The sequence below is a fragment of the Pteropus vampyrus genome, unplaced genomic scaffold (genome assembly GCF_000151845.1).
Source record: "Pteropus vampyrus isolate Shadow unplaced genomic scaffold, Pvam_2.0 Scaffold101, whole genome shotgun sequence".
NCBI lineage: Eukaryota > Metazoa > Chordata > Mammalia > Chiroptera > Pteropodidae > Pteropus > Pteropus vampyrus.
The window spans coordinates 5,420,594-5,443,099 of record NW_011888882.1 but is presented as its reverse complement, the minus strand read 5'-3'; the positions used below and the strand labels follow the sequence as shown (position 1 = coordinate 5,443,099).

General features: G+C 36.9%; 1 protein-coding gene and 1 pseudogene across 1 annotated transcript in view; both read right to left on the bottom strand.

Annotated features, from left to right (window-relative positions):
* METTL24 (methyltransferase like 24) overlaps positions 1–22,506 on the bottom strand; it is an 85,543-nt gene that overhangs the window by 32,502 nt on the left and 30,535 nt on the right. The window contains exons 2-4 of the mRNA XM_011364826.1: positions 22,375–22,473; positions 16,123–16,262; positions 10,094–10,322 (exon numbers count right to left, since the gene is read on the bottom strand). Coding sequence (XP_011363128.1) covers positions 10,094–10,322; positions 16,123–16,262; positions 22,375–22,473 — 468 coding nt within the window. The remainder of the gene's footprint in view (positions 1–10,093; positions 10,323–16,122; positions 16,263–22,374; positions 22,474–22,506) is intronic.
* LOC105295236 lies at positions 2,573–3,351 on the bottom strand (annotated as a pseudogene).

Below are 22,506 nucleotides of genomic sequence, written 5' to 3'. Positions count from 1 at the left end.
TGAGCCAGCAAACAAAAGTTCCAAAATACACACAGAAATCAACTGATGAGAAACAGCCAACCAAAGCAATAACTGCGACATTACTTCATTCTGAGATTAAAGTAGTGTTGTTGAACAGTCTGACAAAAGTTTAAAATAAGTATGTTAGGATGCTCAAAGCAATCAATAAGAATAATATCTATTTTCATGAACATGCAAGCAGTGGCAATACATTTTGAAATAAAAATATGCAAAACTAGAAAAGAACAGATGGACAGGAAAAATACCAATTCAAAATCTTGGAAGTTAAAAGTATAGTCATTCGTCATTGTAATTTTTAAAAACATCAATAAATGATATAAACTCTAGACTGGACATTGTTAAAAAGGAAATTAAAGAATTGGAAGCTAATACTGAGGAATTCACTCAAAAGTAGGACAGTGATTGATATTTTAAAACATGAAAAAGCAAGTAAGAGACAAGGAGGATAAACTGAGTGGTTCTAAAATACATTTATTCTCTCCAGAGTAGAGAATAAAGGAACACTATTTAAAATATCTTAACCTTTAAAATATTCACAAAGTACAAAATTCAAAAGACAAAGCCATCCAGTTCTTCTCCTTATAGTCAACTGGTATCACTATTTTCTTGTATATATTTTCAGAGATTCTATACACATAAAAATAATTATGTGTGTTAGGATGGTAGGAATCTGCACACATTCTTCTGCAATTTGCTTTTATTGAGGTATAATTTATATACAATAAAATTCATTTATTTTGAGTATACAGGTCAATGACTTTTGACATATGCATATACCCATTGGTAATCACCAATACCCCAAAAAGTTTCTTTGTGACCATTTCAGTTACTCTCCTATTCCATTCCCCCACCACATGCTTCAGGCAACCACTGATCTGATTTCTATCACTATAGAATGGTTTTGTCTCCTCAGATAAGTAGACAATCATATAGTATGTAGTCTTTTGAATCTGGCTCCCTTCATTCAATATAAAGTCTATGAGATTTGTTCATTGTTATATGAATCACTAAGCTCGTTCCTTTTTATTGCTGAGTGATATTCCATTATATATGGATGGAATGGTACGTGGTATGTTGTATATGGTATATTCATATCATAACTTCTTTACCCATTAACTTGTTGGATGTTGGGGTTGTTTTCAGCTGAGGCTATTATGAACTGGGTTGCTATGAACATTCAAGTGCAGGTTTTTGTGTGAACTTATGTTTTCAACTTTCTTGGGTAAATACTTAGGAGTGGGTTTGCTGGATCAATCTTTGATAAATGTACATTTACCTTAATAAGAAATTGCTGAACTCTTTTCCAAAGAGATTGCCTTCTCACCAGAAATGTTTGAGAGTTCCAGTTACTCCACACACTAATCATCGCTTAGGAACATCAATGTTTTCATTTTAGCCATTTTGGCATGTGTGACATGGTATTGCATTGTGGCTTTAATGCTCATTTCCCTAATAATTAATGGTACTGAGTATATTTTCATATGTGCTTTGCCAACTGTACATCTTCTTTGGTAAAGTGTTTGTTCAAATCTTTTGCCCATTTTTAAATTGAGTTGTTTGTCTCATTTTTGGTTGTAAGAGTTCTTTCTACATTCTTTTGTCTAATATGTTTGTGGTAAATATTTTCTCCTGGTTTTTATGTTCTTAACAATGTCTTTTAATGAGCTGAAGTTTTTAGTTCTGATGAAGTCCAATTGAACTTTTTGTTTTTATGGTTTACAATTTTTGTATCTAAGAACTCTTAGCCTGACTCAAGTTCTTGAAAATTTTCTCCTATATTTTATTCTAGAAGTTTTATAATTTTAGATTTTATGTTTAGGTCTAAGTCACATTTTAAGTTAATTTTTCTGATGATGTGAGATGGAAGTCAAGATTCTTTTTTTTTTTTCCATACATATATCCAGTTGCTCCAGTACCATTTGTTGAAAAGACTATTATTTTTCCTTTTGAATTATGTTGGTGCCTTTGTAAAAAAATCAATTAATCATATACATGTTTCTATTTCCAAATTCTCTTGGTGTTCCATTGAGCTATATGTCTATCTATATTTATGTCAGTACAACGCTCTCTTGATGGCTACCACTTATATTAAGTCTCGAGATCAAGTAGTGTTAAGTCCTCTTTGTTTTTCTTTTTCAAAATTGCTTAGCAATTGCTTTGCAATGTAAGTTCCTTTTCTTCTTCTCTGCCCGCCCCGCGCCCCCCCACCCGGCCCCCCTCCCCGCCCCCGCCACTTAACCAAAACACAGACACTTTAATTGGATCAGAATTACAGATATCAACGATCTGGGCTGTACATTCATTATAGCACCAATTCCTTCTGAGGGGAAATTTCACAAGCCATCTGAGTAAATGTTCCAGCTATATCCAGATTGGCCATAGAGATGTCCCAAGCACGGTCATATCAGCATCAATGTCGCAGCACTGCTCAGATTTCTGGTTTAGTGTCACTTTCCCCACCACTCCCTTATATCCTAGGAATTTCTCACAGCCAGCAGGTAGCTCTCCCTCCCCACCCTCACCAAACTCTGGAAAACCCAGGAATGTCTTTTTATAGCTCCTCCTCGGCCCCCTTCTTCTGGAAAGCAGTCAAGATGTTTAACCTCTTCTGGAGCTCTTCCTTCTTCCCGTCACTCATCTCGTTCTTCTCAATCAGTTGGTGATCCGGGTTATCTCTGACTCTGGGAAATCCTCACCTTGGTCTAAGACCTTCCCCATGATCTTCAGGTATTACTCAGCCCACTTCTCAATCTCCTTCACACTTGCAAGGTTGTCCTGTCCCCGCTTTGAGAGGGCCTGGCAGGCCTCCACGCCAGAGGCCTTGATGAACTCTTCAGCAAGGGCATCATATGTAGGCAGGCAACCAGACAAACCTAGGTAGACCCCATGCCCCTTTAGCCAGCACTGGATGGCTCCAACCTTAACTGCCCCCTTGTGCAGGATTGGGTTCTCAAAGTTCCCATCCCGGAAGAGGTAGAAGACGGGATAGTTCTCTTTGTCCAATTTGTATTTCTCATTCAGCTCCATATTCAGCTTGTCACCATAATCTGAGATCCCCACCTCTGCCACCAGGAGATCATCGCTGGAGGCCAAGTTTTCAGCCAGATGCTTGAACTCATCCTGCTTCTCACTGTAGAGATAGTGAGTGTCAAACATCACCAAGACGAATTTGCTTTTGGGAATGACCTTGTAGAAAGTGACTGTATCCAGGGAAAGGGGACCCTTGGTATGCAGGCCGCTGCCACCCTGTGGAGCGAAGAGGAACAGAAAGAACAGGAGACGGGGAAATAGTAGGGAGAGAGAAGTGGCGTGGAGAATGGTGGCAGCCATAACTCTGGATTCTGGCAGTCCTTTCCTTAAAAATATATCTCAGAAATTGTTTCATATCATACATAAAGATTGTTTTTTTCCTTTTTCATGGGGCATTGTAAGCAATCCATGAAAAGCTCTACAATAATTTATTTAAACACTTCTACAATGGTGGACATGTAGATTATTTCTCATTCTTTGCTATCGCAAACAATGAAGCAAAAAATAACCTTGTTCATAAATCAGTTCACATATATGGGAGTGTGGCCATGTGGTAAATTCATAGAAATAGAATTGATGGATCAAAGGGCATTTGTATTTGCAATGTAGTAATAGTGCCAAACTGTCTTGCATAAAAAGATTGTACTAATTTACATTCATGCCACTTTTTATCTTTGATAATCTGATAGGTGAATCTAAGTGTATTTCTTTTACTATGAGCAAGTTAGAATGCTTTTTCATATGAGCCATCTGTATTTCTTTTTCTGTGAGCTGTTTTTTCCATCTTTATCCAATTTTCTATTAAGTGGCTAATCTTTTCCTTATTGATTTGTGGAAGTTCTTTATATACCAATGAAAATATTAATATTCTCTAGTTTGTTGTTTGTCTTTTAATTTTGCTTTTGATATATTTACCAGGCAGAAATTTTATATTTATATGTAATCAAATTAATCATTTCTTCTTTTATAACTTCCTTACTCCAGGATTCTTTTTTAATTCCCCATAGTTTTTTCCTAGTAGTTTTATAGTGTCAGTTTAAAAAAAAAATTTATTTTTTGATTGATTTGGATTTTTTTGATAGAAGGCATCAGAAATGGATCAAAATTAATTTTTTACAAATGCCTACCCAGTTGTCCACATAACTTTTACTCAACTATCCATCTTTCCCACTGATTTAAGATAACAACTTTATCATATATCAAACTTGCGCGTATTTGGATCTACTTCTGGATTTTCATTCTGTCTATTAATCTGTTTATTAATGCAAATGTACCATTTTTCTGTAATCATTATAGATTTATAAGAAATTTTAATATCTCATAGGCCTAACAACCTCCTTAATTATTCTTCTTTGCCAAAATTTGATTGACTATTTTTGCTCATTAATTCCATATGAACTCTAGAATCAGCTTAGTTAATTCTACCAAAAAAAAAAAAAAATTATCCTACTGGCCATTTTATTAGGATCATGTTAAATGAATAGAGTAACTTAAGAAAAATTAACATTATGATGATGAGTTCTTCTATCCAAGAATATACTATGTTTTTTAATTTGTTCAAGTCTTCTTTCAAATTCTTAGTTAACATTTTATTCTTGTATATTTTGCATATCTTAAGTTTATTTTTATCTCTTTCTATTGCTTTTGTAAATGGTGTCTTCTCTTCCCTTATACATCCTAACCGGTTAGTCATAAAAGTACAGTTTTTACATGTTTGTATACTGCATTCAGACAACTCATGAAATTCTCTTATTTCTTGATAGTTTTTCATTAAATTCTCTTGAGTTTTCCAGTATGCGATCGTATTATCTGCCAATGAGTGCATATAATAATTAAAATTTTACCTCTTTCTTCTTAAATTTTATGTCTAAAAGTTCTTCCTCTCTTCTAATTGTTAGCTATTATCTTGAAAACTGTGTTAAATAACAATGGTGATTACACATTCTATGATTCCATTTATATAACATTTTTGAAATGACAAAATTATATGAATGGAAAACAAATTAGTCATTACCAGGGGTTAGGGAAAGAGGTGCGGGGAGGAAGGTAGGTATGGCTCTAAAAGGACAACGTTATCCTTATGGTGCTAGAAATGTTCTGTATCCAAACTGTATCATTGTCAACATCCTGGTTGTGATATCATACTATAAGTTTGCTATTGGAGGAAGCTGGGCAGGGTACACGGAATCTCTGCATTATTTCTTACAACTGCCTGTGAATCTATAATTATCACAAAATAAGTTTTAAAAAGAACTCTAATCTAGTTTTTTTTAATGATGACACACATCCTTATTTTCCCTTGACTTTAATAAGAGTATTTCCACTGTTTTTACAATAATTATGATGCCAACTTGGGTTGAGATATACCAAAGTAAGAAGCAATTAATCCAAATAGGTCAGCAATCATGATAAACGTAAATAGATTAAACTCACATATACAGATAGTTGTATTATGAAAGTACCTATCCATTGATTTCCATTGAGTTTTTTTAAATTTGCAGAGACAAAGTTGAATACAAATATTTATATACATATATGCATACGTATGTATGCATATATATATATACATATATATAGTATTTGCCACATTTGCCCTCTGATATATATATATGTATATATATAAATATATACATATATATATATCAGAGGGCAAATGTGGCAAATACTAACAAGTAGTGAATCTCAGTAAGGAATATATGAGAGTTCACTGCATTATTCTTGCAACTTGCAACTTCTGTGTTTGAAATTTTTTCATAAAAAAATGTTTAAAAAAAGATAAAACTCCAGAAAAATAACAGTGTAGGTTGGTCATGTTCAATAGATAATTAATTTGCAGCGATCTTTGTTGTATTTAGGAGGAATGTAAAAATACTGATAATTCTATATGTTGTTTTAACATCGCATAGTTAATTATATACACTTAAAATTTAGGGTAGCCACGAAGGGAAAAAAAAAAAACAAGCTTTAGCAAGAATGGAATGAAAAAGTACAGAAAATCAAAAGAGCCCAATTTAAAAGAGTAAAAATTGTCCAAATATGCCAGTACTCGCAATAACTATGAACATTGCCTGTTTAAAGGCAGAGATGATCAGACTGGATTTAAAAACACAATCCAAGCATATATTGAATATGCCACTCTTACAGGCTACACTTACATCAAAATTATATTTAAAAAAAATGAAAATAAAAGAATCTAGAATGGCATTTCATAAAAATACTTATCCAAAAAAAAGCTGGAATGGCAGAACTAATAGCAGACAAATTAGAATTTAAGGCAAAGAAGATTTCTAGGAATAGAAATGACATCATATATACACATGATCTAATTTTCTTCCTGAAAGAGTCTATCATTTTCCATCTCCACCAGCAAAGCATCAGTATTATTCCCAAAAAGCATTCCAACGTATCAATATCTTGTTTATATTTGCCAGTTTGATAAGAAAGAAGGAAAAGGAAACTTTCTGGAGTTTAATTTCAAAACCCATATTCTCTCAAACACAGCAGGGACCATACAGCAGAACTGATGTTTCGTGATCAATGGTGAGCTCTCCGCGCAGGCAGGCAGAACCTGCCCCTCCCATAAAAGGCCACGCTGACACTCAGCCTCTGAGGCAGCATCCAGGGAGGGGAGGGAGGTCCCCCTCCTCTGCATTGAGCAGGCAGGAAATCTGACTCCACCTGAGTCGTACCCCTTAGTCTACATCTGCTCTGTATTAATGTTCAGCAGCTTATTTAATTTCTATACAGCACAGTATTACTTTCTATACAATCACTACAAAACTGTTCAGTGCCCTGAGGCAGCAAACAGTAATAGTTCTCGAAGACCACATCTGAAGGGCCAATTGCCCTTCAGTTTCACGCAAAGCTTTCACTAAAAACTCTTGACTGGAATTAGGTGCAGTTAGCAATTTCCAGAGAAATCTCTAATATATTTTTCCTGAAAACAAAGAAGAAAACAATTTCTGTGAAATTCAGTAAAAATGTCCTGAAATTGATAATAAAAATTCTTTAAATTTACGATCGAATGACTAATTCATGCCAGGCACTCTGCTGGAGCCTTTCACAGTGTTCTCTGATCTAATTCTCAAAAACAATCCATTTAGGTAGGATCACTGTCTCAGTTTTACTGACAATGAAATTGAGCATTTTAAAAGAGAATAATTTAAGACTTGCCCGATGCCAAAAATTAACAAAAGGACCCATGCCTCCAACCTAGCTTAAGGAGTTTACAGAGGTAAGCTCTAACACAGTCCTGCTACTCATATTATCATCAGCAGCATGGTTAAGACTAAAAATAATAATAATTTCTCATTAACTAACCTGGATCATCTATGTAATAAAGACCTTAGGAAAAAAACATACATTATGATTAATATGAGCAGAAATTTCAGACTCAATATTCTAGTCATATTCTGGAAAAATTCTCATGCATAGGTACTAACAAGCACTGCAGCAAAGACAGTTAATCATTTCAAATAATACTGGATTCAGGTGATATTACTCCCTGACAGACTGGGTTTCTGGTTCCTGTGCTTTTGCTGAGGAAGCTGCTCTCACTTGATGCTTTAGAAAGGATTTTTTTTTTTTTTGATTTATGGTTTGAAGTTAAAATTACCAAAGAGTTTTAAAAGCAGTATGAAAGCCATGTGCATCTGTCGCCATCTCAGAAAACTGTCTTTCATTTTGCCTTCATCTTCGTTTGAATGGCAGGAATCAAGGTATGATAAGGAGAAGAAAAAGTAACAGCTTAACATGGAAAACATCTATATGAGATGTTTTAAAGTCATGAAGTGAAAGCAAAAGATCACCCTTTGGTTTCCATAGTCACTTTCAGAAAAATGAGTGAAGGCAAGGCAAAAAGCACTGCCATTTTTTTAGTGTGTGTGTGTGTGTGTGTGTGTGTGTGTGTGTGTTTTCTATTTGCTTTCTCTGCAAGAGCCATGTCCTATTTACCAGTGTGTATACACATGCAGAAAAATGAAAACAGACCTTGCAGCTACAGGCCAGAAACGATGTTTCTTTTCATCTGGCATTGCAGAGCCCCTCCTAGAAGCAAATTCCTAACGGGAACGATCACTCACCGAAGGGTTTAGTTTTGCTTTTATTCTAAAGCATTCATCAATATATATAGATAGATAGATAGATAGATAGATAGATAGATAGATAGATAGATAGATAGATAGATATAGATATAGATATAGATATAAATTCTCCAACAAGGGATTTTTTTTTTAAGCAGCAAAAACATGTCTGGCAGTTCTAAGCCAAATCACTTTCATTATTACTGGGGTATTTTCATATTCTTTTATTGTAGTAAAATACAAATAAAACCTACCATCTTAACTATTTTTAAGTGATATTATTAATGTTTTTAATAAAAACAAGTAGCCTTAGTAATACGAGAAATTTCTAAAACATTTCTCTTTTCTAGGTACCAATGTAAATGTTTCTGCCACCTCAAGAGTAGTATTGTAAAGGCTTCATGCTTTGCCTACTTCAACTCCCACGAAAGGGGAACAAGCACAATTCAGGTGCAAACCTGGTTGTCTGAAAACCTATTTTCCATAGGCAATGTGGTTTAGATAATTACATCCACAGATCATTTTCAATGTCTAATTTTTATCCTCACATTTAGGAAATCTTTTGCTAAAATATTATCGAAAAAAGCAAAATGGCTTTGAGTTTCACCTCTTTTTCTATACTCAATCTTTTCTTTGAAACGTGGGGGTGGATAGGGCCAGGATGTAAAGAGCATTAAGGAGGAGCTGCAAAATGCTTAAATGAGCACAAAGAATCAGTGCTTAGCTCTTTGAATGATCTAGAGCTGACATATTAGAGAATCAAGCCTGTAATTTTCAGCTGTGAAAAACAGGTCTATGAAGGCAAAAACAAAATGAAGTTCTGAAAAATGCTCTCACTTCTTTGGGTTCTGTTCAGAGATTTTACCCCCCAAAATCCTATATGTTTTTCATTAAGGCCCCTAAATATTAAATGCTAGTTACTCTCAGTGGCAAAGCAAAAATACAAATCAATAGTTAATCACATGTTAAAAGAACAGCAGTTCTTTGAAGTTGCGGTTGAAGAAGTTCCTGCTGTCCAATTAAAGGTAGTTGGGTTTTTTATTTTTAAGGTGGGGTTGGGGGAGAAGGAAGAAAAACAATGCAGAGGAAAAGCCCTTTTTTTAAAGATCAAGCAGCAAACTCAAGTTGAAAATTATGTTCCATGTACAACATTTCTCAGAAATACCCATTCTGGCATGTTCTAAATTACATGCCATCTCTGTCTGGGAATAATAAGCTAAGATAGGCCAAGCTCAAGAAGGGTTGGTGATCAAACATAAGCCAACTATGCTCAGGAGAATTTCTCTAGTATCTGCCTACAGAATGCAGTTAGCTCCGTTCCACACTAAAAATTGCTTTTAAAGAACATAGTTCAAAGTTTGAGTTTTTTGCTAGCCATTCACAGTAAAGTATTTGTAGAAACTTGATATCTTTTGACATAATTATATCAGTTGCAACATATGTGATGTTCATTCAACTTTACAAAGTACATTTTAATAAAAACTACACATATTTTCTGACCTCTTTAGAGCCTGGAGACTCAAAATAATTGTTACAACAGTGAGAAACATGATACACAAGCAATCTGTTATCAAACATAAACCTGGCTCTGATTACTTTTTGTATTTGAGGCTGACATAAGCGGTTTCCTCTGTCTGGAAATTTTAAATCAATTGTGTAACGGAAATGGTACTCTGGAGCCTATGCCAGAGGTAGGTTTCTTAGTCTCTCTGCCCTGTCTTAGCCAAAGCCTTACTTAGCACTACTCAACGGCAGCTAAAAATTTTCAAATCAATTTAAATGCCTCTATTCTTGCCAAAACCTCATGTCTACAGAAATGACTCTATAAATAATGACAGGTGATCGGTACGGTTAAAACTGGACCTTTCAACTATCGAATCCTTGGTTTGCATTTAAAAAAAAACAGTTTATGAGTTTGTTTACTTTATTAAATTATGAAAGTAAATGAAAAAAAATCTCACCTTGTGATGCCCAAATTCATTCAAAATGGTTCTCAGTTTTCTGGTGTTGCTATGCGGTTTTTGGGCAGCAACAGCTGGATGGGGGTCCCGCCAGTCAATGGACAAGCGGTGATGCCAAAGGCGCTGACTCTCCAGAATGTGAGCTGATTTAACACTAGGATCAAAACGATGCACTTCACATCCATTGTTGGCCATGCTAACTTCAAAATGGGTATCATCGCTTCCCAACCTGTAAAGAAAGAGGATGGAAATCAACAATAAAAACATGTAATGTAGCAAAAAGTGGTGGATTGACAAAAGGGCGGTTCCAAGGCCAGTTTTCTTAGTTATATCAAGCCTTCTTCTATTTTAACACATGGCTAACTGTACACATTCAATAAACCTTCTCTCACAAAAGGCATTGTAGCTAAAAGCTTCTGGATAAGAGGAAGTAGAGAAATTATCTGCTAAATGCAAACAAGAGAATCACATGTTCAAACATGTAGAAGCGTATCATGTTGGTTTTTAAAAAAAAAAAAAATGCAAACCACAGTAGCGATGAAACAAAGAAAACTATCCGCCATCTTAAAAGATTTTCTCTGAATATGTCAAAAATAAAAGCCCCAGGCTGAGATCCTTAGGGAGAGATGCATTCTACTAATGAGGTAATCCTTCTCCATTCTAATGGCCACAGTGCTGTGCATGCAGTTTGACTTAAAGACAACAGCTGTTTTCTTAGAAACAGAATGTATTTTAAAATAGTACAGTTAAAGAAAAAAAAACAACTATATAGGTTCTCCTGGATATAGTACTCAGGAAGCAGAAGAGGGGTCTCACCTAAAATTCAAAAAACAAGGGAAAGAAATTCTATTTAAGTACCCAACAGGTAGCACATTGTGTGGAAAATTCATATACCTACAAAATTTTAATTTACTCAGAAATATTCCTTATTTAGTGATATAAGGTTCATCACTCTGATTAAAGCATCAATTTGAATGAAAAACATAAAATTAACCCAGAGTTGGTTTTTTAAAGTGGTGATTATTGCTTCTCTGCCCAAATTCCTATAATTAAGATATGATTTAAGGTACCAGAATCTTACAGAATATCTATAATATATTGGCCAAACCTGAACACATTACAGAAATATGTCATTCTCTTAGACTCTACTATTTCAACCTATTCTATAATTTAGAAATATACTAGCTCATTGGATAACTAGTATTTATATGGTTCTAGTTAACTAAAATAAGTCTTCAGTATAGAGATCATCCATATAGACATTCTCAATACTCTTATTTGACTTGTCCTCTCCTTTCACACCTACTACACTGCTTTTTCTCACTGGACCCATGGCCTGTCAACCTTCTGATGTCCCTCAACTATAATTCTCTCGATCTTTTTGGCCTAGAAAAACATTCAGCATTCCTCTCCCAACCCCTTCTATATTCTTTTCACCTAAGAGACTTCATTATCTATTTTCAACCTCCTATTGAATCTACACAGCTCAGAACATTGAAATCTCCACCTTACTTTTCCCCCAAATTTACCATTATCTAATCTGGTGCAGCAGATCGACTACCTGAGTAGAAGGAATGGATGTGGCACTGTTTCAGGTCCTCGGTTATTCTTTTTAAAAGAGTCCTGAGAGTATTAAGGTGAGTGTCCTTTATGTTCCCCAGGAATCAAAAACTCGGGAGTTAAATACATAAAAAGATATTCAAGATCATTATCCAACAGGGAGAAACAAATCAAAACCTCAATGAGATACCACTTCAGGTCCACTAGTGGCTATAAAGTGGTTATCTTTTTGATGGCTATGATCAAAAATTCCAATAATAATAAGTGTTGGCAACAATGTGGAGAAATTGGAAGCCTCATATATTGCTTAGTAGAAATGTAAAATGGTATATATCCAAGAGAAATGAAAACAAATGTTCACACAAAAACTTGTACCTGAATTTTTATGACAACATAATCATAATAGCCAAAAAACTGGAAACAACCCAAATGTCCATCAACTGACAAGTGGATAAATAAAATATAGTATACCTATACAATGGAATATCGTTTGGCAATAAAAAGGAATGAAGTACTGATACATGATACAAAATGGATGAACCTTAACAACATTGTGTTAAATGGAAAAAAAAAAAAAAGGTCACAAAAGGCCACTTATTGCATGCTTCCACTGATATGAAATGTCCAGAGAAGGCAAATCCACAGAGACAGAAAGCAAATAAGTGGTTGCCTAGGACTAGGAGGCGGAAGTGGGAAAGAGGGTTGGAGAGAAATTGGGAGTGACTGCTACTGAGTACAGGGCTTCTTTTGGGGGGTGATGAAATGTTGTAAAAATGACCATAGTGACCCAAAACCATTGAATCATACACTTTAAATGGGTGTGGTATGTGAATTATATCTCAACAAAGCTGTTAAAAAAAAAAACTAAAAAAATAAAATCAGAACAGATACAGGGAAAGTTTTTAACCCTCACCACTGAAAGCAGAATTGCTGGAAGAAGTAAGACAATTAGGGTTTTCCCCAGGAGTTTCAATAGTCCATTCTTCATCCCAGCAGAAATCAGAGAATCTGGACAAATGATCATCTATTATGATATAGATGATTAGATTATCTATTATCTAATTATTAAAGTTATTAGAATTAGATCAATAAATTGCCAACTACTAGAGGGAAAGAAATAGGTTTTTCAAAGTATAAATAACATTGAATAGTAGATTTAAAAATTATAATTATTATTATTAAATAACATTGCATGAAATGCCAAGATTTCCTCTAAAACATATATTCTCAATGGGGATGATCTCATCCCTAAGGGAGCAAAAACTGATTCTTCGGGGGCGGGGGGGCAAAAAACTTACTCTTTTTTTCTTACAAACCATAGATACATTACATGAAGATATACAGTATTTCTATCATATTAAAATTTCATGGGGGTCCAATTAGGAAAAAAATTGTCTAAATTTGTCTAGGATTTTCTGGTTTCTCATTCGTATATACTATGAGCTCCTGCTGTGCTCATTAAAATAGTATAAGATGAAAAGTTTGGGCTCTGAAGCTCATTCATTCCTCTTAAAATGCTCATGGCAACTGGAAGTCTCAGATTTTCTGTATAAAATATTGGCTCTTGTTGCCTAACCATGCGTCATCTATTATACATTCTTCTGTCTTATGCTGAGAATTCATGTCTTGAAAGCAAATGATGCAACCGCCTAGAGAACTAAGGAAGAGATGAAAAATATTTGCCTATGTATTATCCCTTCTCAAGTTTTCTCTTCCACTCTCACTTCTATCCCTGAAATACAATCTTTCACATGAAGGATGAAATAGGTGATTTTTTTTCCACTTCATTTTAGCTACCTCCCACAACCCTCACCCTCCCCACCAGCTCCTTCCACTATACACACAAGAACATTTGTAGAGAGAGCCCTACCTGAAGTTTTTCGGTAGATGGTATTATCCAAAGCCACATTTCTCTCTCCCTTTCTCCGTAACATAACTTTCTTTTATAGTGCCTTTCCTATCGTAGTCTATTCTACCCCGTTGCAAAATTGAAAAGGATCTGATTTTAATTTTCAACTGAACTTTACACAGAGTGCACTTTTCCAGAAAAAAAAATGTCTTTTATATTAACTATGAAACAAAAAAGCTTCGACTCCTAGTAAAAAGATTTCAGACATCAGAGAGAAGGTGGACGTAATACCTGCTCTAGTTCTTGTGGGTGGAAGAAAGGTAAGAAACGGATCAGGAAGCAGGGCAATCAGCCTTTGTCCTCTGATCCTTATGTCCTCAGATCCCTTCCTCTCACTCCAGGAAAGTTACCTCCACTTGCAGCTGCATCCATTGTCCTCGGTTAGGATGGAAAAGACTGGGCATAGCAGTGGCATGGTCTTGCCGCTGCCACAGCCCTGGGGCTTGGAGCACATACGGCTTGGATGTAAGGGCCATATGGCCCACCTTCCAACATTCCTCCCCACCTCTTTCACGACTATCTCAACAGCCCAAATGCTGGGAACCCAGGGCCCACATGTCCTGTCCCTGCACCTCATTTCGAGAGCTCCACTTCGGCCCTGGGTTTTGTTCTTCCTTCAGCATCAACTGAGATGCTGTCAGCCGGCTATTTACCTGCCTCCCAGGCAAGCAATTCACCTGAGAAAGGGAACCCTCAGTCCTGAGTAGCAGTGCGAGCAACATATACATCCACAATCCAAAGCATTCTTTTTTAGGGCACAAGAAATATTATCTTTAATTTCCAGTGTTTAATTAAGTATTTTCGAGTTTCGAATGTGTTGACCCTCATAATCTATTCATTTCTTTCCTCAGTGGAATTCAACTGTTCTTATCTGTGATTACAAAGTTGGTTTTGAATAGTGAACATATAAATGAAAATAAGAAACTATGTTTTTGTATGTAATAATCTGGAATCTTACAGCAAAACTACCTTATCTAATAGCTCTGAAGTATAAGAAAAGCAAAAAGGAATTTTAAAAATTTCTCCAAAAACAGCTTACCCAGTTTCATGTTACTCAGTTATAGTCTTTAAATGAAATTATTCCAGGGTATAAAATATTAAGCAAAATATAAATGCAGTTTAGAGCAAGAAAATAAGACCAAGATGAGATCTCCAATTTGCATGTGGTACTATGCAACTATTTTTATGACCTACTTTCATACATTTTTAATATGATATAAAATAAACTCTACTGTCACAACTTCCCATTCTTCCTACAATCTTGAAGCAGAGCCGGTGGGCTCCCAGAAAAACAGCTCTATTATAATCGACTGGCTAAGCAATTTATTTACTAATCCTCAAGATTCCAAATTTAAATTACAGCATAACCAGCCTCCTTCCTTAGCCTCCTTACCTCAAGCAATCATTTACGTAGCACATGTATACTGAGTGCCTACCGCTTACCAAGCTCCATTAATATATACCACCGTTCTTCATTTAACCCATAGAAGAATGTTTCTATTTTCCTGAAACTCTTATTTGAACCTTGTTTTTTAAAAAATCCACAATGACTATAACTAAGAAGTCTTGTTTGGTAAAGTTTGACAATCGCTTCTTGGACTTCTGGCTAAGATCAAGTGTAAAGTCTGACAAGTAATGGATCTTCTATTAGGACCTTTGGATTTGCCCCTAACGCTTCCCATCTAGGATTCTGGTTACGTTCATGGGCCTGAATGTAAATCATCGAGGCAATGAAACCTACAGGTGAGGAACAAGCATATGACACTTGTTGTGGTTCCCAGTACTTTCTAAAGGACCTCAGGGACCTTGCCTGAGAACCTAACCACCAGCTGCTACAAAGAGTCTATGGAACAGGGTGTTCCAAACAAAAATAACTCTCCTCTGCCTATTTTTGGAGACATGTATCATTTGTAAGTTCAGGACTGTTTTATTAATATTGGTGTATTTGGTGAAATAATTTCATTACTTTATATTCACCCTTTTATAAAAAGCTCTCTAAATTCATTTGTACATTTAAGTCATTTTCAGCCTGAATAACTGAATATCAATATTTCCCACAATTTTGACAAAATTTCATGATTTTCATAATAGTCTCCTTTGTTTCTTTCTTTTTTAATGTAAAAGTATACACAGATTTGCCGTTGGCAAAAAACATAGAAATCCAGCAGTGGCCATTTGCCTTGGGTCACTCATCATAACAGTGTATAAAATTTCTAATTTATTTTTTCTAGGTGCATTCTTAATATTTTTCTCTCTCTTTATAATAAAAATGTTAATTCTAGCTGGAAATCATGGGCTTCACTAAGAAGATCATCATCATGCTGAAAATTGAAGTTGCCAGCTTACTACCAGCAGAATGGGAAAGAAAGTAGCCTTGACAACTTTGGGTGATCTGCAAGCAGCCACTGTTACATAACAGACAGATGAGTCTGAAATAAGGACAGGAGGCAAAGTGTACCACCTTTTATACACTGCACCCATTCATAACTTCGTGCTACTGAGAAGGCCTTCGTTATATGCAGAACTGTTTTTGCTTTCTTCTGCTGCGAAACATACTTACCCTAAAGAATACAGACGGCACTGCTTGTTGCGGATCTGATGAGCTAAGCCAAACCTGTCATCGAGACAAACCAACCAGGGCTTCTTTGCAGGGCTGGAGTTGGTAGTCAGGCTGTCCGTGTTCACGTGATCACATGCAATCTGTAAGGATTGGAAATCAATGTGAATAATTTAAAGTGCTGGATGATAAATGGTAGGTAGGGACTTACTGCTTCCCCAATCCCTAGAAACCATAACAGGAGAGTTATATCCTTCTCCACTGCTAACTACGCCCCTCCTCAGGGAAACACAAGACTGCTGGAAAATGTTCAGAAGAATTCCAAATACCAGATTATAAGTAACCTCGTGAAGACCATTAGCAGGTTCGAAAGGACATTACGAGCTGCCATAGCCATATGCACAAAGTGCGTAGGGGAGAACAAATCGGGAACAAAGATGGCAGGGAGGAGAGGTCAGGCAAGGCTTTGCAGAAGTGTGTTAGTCTTGGAGGGTGAACAGAGGTTGATTAAGAGGCTGAGACCAAGAAGGGCATTCCAGACATGGAGAACAATGCTCCCAGAACACAGAGGCCTGTTACGCACAGCATTCTCATCAGAAGTTGTGAGATTCATCCATGGGCGCAGTAGGCTCGGAAGGATACAAAATTATTGATGCTTTATCTCAGGCAGATGAAGTGGGGCCACAGTCCAGATGTGTTCTCCAAGGTAAACAGCTAATCCAGATCAAGTGAAATTAAACCCTAGTCTCTGTTTATAGGGCAGGACTCTTTGTGATACCATGTTCTAGTAAGTTTTCTCCTCAGAGAGAAGAGCAAGGGCCCCAGCCAAGAAGGAGGCTCTCCCTGAGCTAACCGATGCACTTCTCTTAACTCATCCGTCAAATTAGAGAAGAAAACTAAAGGGAATGTGCACCTAAGTCAAGCAGAAGCAAGCTCTAATTTCAAATGCACATTAAGTAAATGTACTCTGTAAGGAATTTTTGACTTGCGTTTGAGGCCAACAGTGTGAATGGCTGAGGCTGTTGGAACCAAAGAAAACAAGTTGATGGCCAAGGTATTTACCTTACTGAGCAACAGTATTTCCCCCAATCCCTCAAAACTCTCACAGTCATCACCATGCTCCACGAATCATGCAGCAGCTCTTGCTGTCACATCACAGACAACAGTCCATTCCACGTGCAAAGGATGTTTTGAGGTTCGTTGCTTTAATTCATTGGAAAACATAACAGCAAACAATTTTCTTCTGAAGAAGATATTCTAGGCTTGCCCAAGTCCTTTATTTTACTGACTTTCCAAAATTTTAATCTGAAAATAGTGTATTATGTGATGCCTATTTTGCTAGGATTTGGACATTTTAGAGGAAAGCTTAAAAAATGAAACCCTATACATTTATATTCTTTTTTCTCTACCCAGTAACTCTGACTACAACCACTGTAAAGGAAAAATAATAATAAATGGGATTGAGTCTTCACCCAAGCAACTAGTACAGAATACATTTATTAACTGGGTGTGTCAATATATTAATTTATGTAATTCATTCCTATTATTCTCCCACATCTAAATGAAAATTATGCCTCTGCCTGCCCATCTCCTAGTCCCCACCCGCTCACCCAAGGGAGGAGAAGTTTCTAATCTAATTAGAGCTCAGTGTGTTCATTGGGCCTGTTTTTAAGAGAGGGCAAGCACATCCACTGGCGCTCTATTCCATACCCTGCCTCCTGCAAGCATTTATTTAGGCCAGGGCAGTTCTGTGTGCCCCTAAAGCATGCCTGGACCTCAAAGTTGAGCCATTTGCTCAAGGACAGCTTCCTAGGGTATTTTTATTAAAGTGGTATGATAATGCCCATCCGCTATTGCTCTTTGTGTGTACCTCTCCCTAAGAACCTCCATTATGACAGAAAGGATAGCGACGTTCACATGTTCTCATTTACAACACCCTCTTAACACCATTAGAACCTAACTCTGGCCTCTCCCACAGTGTTTCTCAAGGTGTGGTCCACCCACTTTCTCATGGACCTGGGAGGTACTTAAAAGTTCAGATTCCTGAGTCTCTTCCAGATCTGTAAAATCAGTATTTTTGAGCTGACACCTGGGCACATGTATTTTAATAAGCTTCCTCAAGTGATTCTTATGCAGTGGTCCTGTGAGTTTACTGAAAGCCCTTTGTAAAGCCCCAGTGAAATGTTCCGCCTGGCCTCCGCTGTGCCTTAGCAAATCAAGGGAAGAGGCAACTCTTGGGTCAGAACTCTTAAGTTGAAAACAGCAGCCCCTCCAACCTCACTCCTAACAAAGCCAGAGAGGCAGCACTGACGATTAGCCAGAGGCCTGAAAGAGTCAGGTAAATATTAAGAGTCAAGATTAGGGCTTTGAGGTTCAGCTGCTCCTCCTTTGCCAACACTGGGGAGTATGGTATTATTATATTAAAATGACTCTTTAAGCATTTCTTCTTCTTCCACAGACTTCATCTTGCACAGATATGGAAAGGCATTCTTTTCCATTCAACCTCTCTGTTAATATCCCTCTTTTCCTCTCCTAGTTCAAAAATAAAACACAGTGTTTTTCCTGTTTAACCATTTATTAACTATCTTGTTGATAGACATTAGCTTTTGAAAACAACTAAGAGTACTCAGTAAAATTGAGCTCCTAAAAATTAATTAAATATCGATTTTTCAAACTTTCTTGTTAATTTATGGACAAGGCTTCAATCACCCCTCTTGCAAGCAGAATAAGTGAGGGCAATAACTCCTACCTAAGCTTCAACTACAGGAATTGTGTTCTCTCTCTCTTCTAATTCTCCTTTTAGCCATATAAAAACAAATTTTAGCCATATAAAAGCAAAGTAGGCCTAGACAAAGGAAAATAGACTCCAGGAAGAAAATGTTTTCTAAAATTTTTTTTAGTTATTTAACTTACAGGGATCTGATTTATTTTTATTTAATTTTATATCCCAAAAGCTTGAATAGCATTTTTGCCAACCCTTCAATAGAACCTGGCAAAGAGAGCCCTTAAAATTTGGGGACCTTTGGCAAGAATCAATTCAATGATCAACTGTATTTTGATCACCATTATTTTGAAAGGTAAAATTTCAAAGAAAGAGTTGTGTTTTTGTTGCTTTTATCCACCCCCCCCATTTGTGTGTGTGTGTGTATATGGATGTGTGTGTATTATAAATATTATAAATACTATTGTTATGAAATTCTAAAGTCTGAATCTCCAGAGCTCAGGTTCTTATGTTATTCTCAAAAATAGATAGGTAGAGGATTAGAGAGATAGATAGATTTTAAAACATATTTAATATTTCTTTTTTAAAACAGCAACTGTTGCTTAGATTAATTTTGTACTGCAAGATATGCTTCCTGGAAGCATATGGTTTGGGGGTTGCCATAAAAAGCTAGATCTGAAGCCTTCCCTTAGAACAGAGCACTGTTTTTATGATTTAACCATTAGTTAGCAGTGGTGTATCACTGACTCTAGAATTCAGAGATGTAATCATGGTCTCTTGCATTAGAAAACAACACTTAATTAAATTGAGCCTCATGTTCTGCACACTCTGCCCAAACACCATATCCTCTGGTGTTTCATAAAAAAATACAGGGCCCCAATCATGTCATCAGAGTCACTACAATGCACAAATCCAGGAGCATCATCCCGACTGCAGTCTAATGCCACACTGTCCCATGCTCTATGCTTCTGTGGCTGAGCAACCTCGGTCTGAGGAAGCTTCCCCACCTATCTGTCCATCCTGCTAGAACTCTCTCGCACCCTAGCTGTTTACCAAAGTGAGTGGGTATTTAATTCAGGTTTGAGTGGTATTCCAGCCAGTGTCCAGCGTAGTGCCAGCCATGAAACAGGTGCTTAACAAATGCCTGCTGAATTGAGGAAAGAATAAATCAATGATGAACATAATAGATGCCGGGCCTTGCTGTATAAGTTTGAACACAGATTTGAGGGAATTTTTTTTTTTAAGCAGCATAAGAGGACGGAAGTGGAATTTGCTTTAGTACCTTTAGAGATTTAAGTTTTTTCTTCCTTGCCCGTTATGACTCACTATGCTAACTGAACATTTTAGGTAATAGTGACTCTAATATTCTGCCAGTTTTATATATTTTCAGTTTCAAAATGCGTTCTAAATGAAGCATAAGCCCCAAAAGCAGCCAAAAAAAAGAAGCTCTGCATTACATAGAGATGGGGAGGGAGCACTGGCTAGTAAAAGATTCTGATTAAGAATAAGTTAGTGTCATCTCTGATGAGCTCCCACCTCCTGGCCTTCTAGTGACCCAAAAGCAAAAGACTTAACCTGGGTAAAATGCCCCTGATGAAAATGACCCCAAATTATCTCATTCTATCTCATTCTTTCTCGAGGACAAAAATCCTTCTAATTAGTTTCATCAACCAAATCTCTATTATTGTACTCATCAAGCCGAACAATCATTGTATGCCCATTTCTCTGCAAATGAGACACTGTATGCTTCATTTCTCTTGAGGACAGACTATATCCCCAGGGCCTAGCACAGTTCCTGGCATGTAGTAGGTGCTCAAAAATAGTTGGTTAATAACAATCCTACACTACTGTCAACACAGTACAAGGTCACAGAACTGGGAGACACCTTGGAAATAATTTAATACTCTTCCTTTTCAAGATCTGAACAGCGAGAGACAGAAAAGCAAAATCAATTGCGCTGGGTCACAACATCAGAGCACACTGTAGAACGCTATTCTTTTTTTTTTTTCTTTTTTTTTAGAATTTTTCTCTTCTCAGCTCATAACCTATGGGAAAGACCCAAAGGGGTTTGGAATGACCCTTTCATGCCTCAAGAGCTTCTTCTAAGTAAATATGCCTTTTAGAAGTTACAGAACATTAACCTGCAATACATATTAAATGGAATTTGGATGCTTTCACTTGGTCAATTTATTTTGGGGGGTGGAGCCCATCATTCTCAAATTCAACTCATAAATTTATCATTTCATTTTTATCTGGGGCCTTTAAGGGCTTCTTAAAGTCACAGTTAAGAGATCCAGCCTCTTATTCTTCACATAAAACCAAACTATAAAATTACAATTTCAGTATTTTAATTAAGTCTGTGTCAGTCCACCAAATTAATTTGCAGCAGCAAAATAAGATAAAAATTATGTAAAGCACAGGGACCAATTTATCATCCCATTACTCATGATTAATTCAACAAGCTTTTACTTCCATGTCGAGGTGACAAGTATTAAAATCCCTGATTGACTGCATCATATGAGAAATGAGACTTTCTTTTACCCCTAAATTAGCCTTCTAAAGACCTAAAAATATATTCTCTCCCACGGATGAAAAATGGACTTTGCCACCAGTAAGGTTTGGGAGGAAGAGTGAGATGCCAAGAGCCAGTGGGCTGAAGGGACATCAAAAGAACCAGGGTCCACAGTGCCATACCAGCTCCAGCGTGCAGTCTGCCAAGCAGGCCTATGCACTCCTCACGGCCAGTCTGAGATGCTAATTTACGAGCACCTCTCAGTTCAGGGAGAAATTTCCCTCCGGCCGTGATTTCTTCTTATGCCTCTCTCTCCCAGGATTAGTCTACTTGAAAACAGAATCTCCCGATTAATGTGTCAAGAGACGTAGACTCTCCTTAATGGACGGTCTCTCTGTCTGCTCAGGGCACTGACTCAGCCTGCGTGTGGAGCTGGGCAGGAGCTGCCACAGTATGTTAAGTCACTAACACAGGCCGGCACTCAGTAATGATTTAAAGTGCCCTAAAGAACAGAAACCCTCTGGATTCATAAGCTTCTCCTTGGACTGCCTGCAAAGTGTCCTCCGCTCTCTGGCCTAGCATGTCCCTGTCTGTCAAGCATCTGTGGCAGAAAAGCAAAAAGGCAGATTCCTCCAGATACAAAATGAAGCTCGAACCTCCAGAAGAGGGTTTTGTTTTGCGACACGTTTGACTACTAGTGGGCAAGAATCACTTCAAATGGTTTTCCAAAGCAATTTTCTAAAGTGGATCCTTAAAACACATCAGGATGAATCATTAAAACATTTCAGGATGACAATACTTCTTGGAAGGGAGAGGATGCTGAAGCAGATAGATGGCACCTTATCAGCCTCTAAGTGAGTGGATAAATTCAAGCAGTGATGCCTCAGAAACCACGTCCTTATCAAGTCCCCATCAGGAGTGGCTGAGAACCTCCCCACCCCTTACTGAAGAATTCCTCTTTAAAGAGGGCAATCAGTATATTTTACATCATCTCCAAATCCTCTTGCTTCTGAAACACAACCTGGGTGGTGCTGATATATCTCAGGAACCTCAAGGCTTCTTCATCCAGAGACTGAGTAGGGCCTGCCCAAGGCTGGAGGTCTATATGCCACCGGGGACCCTGTGAGAGAGAAGACAAAGGTCAGTGTGCAAG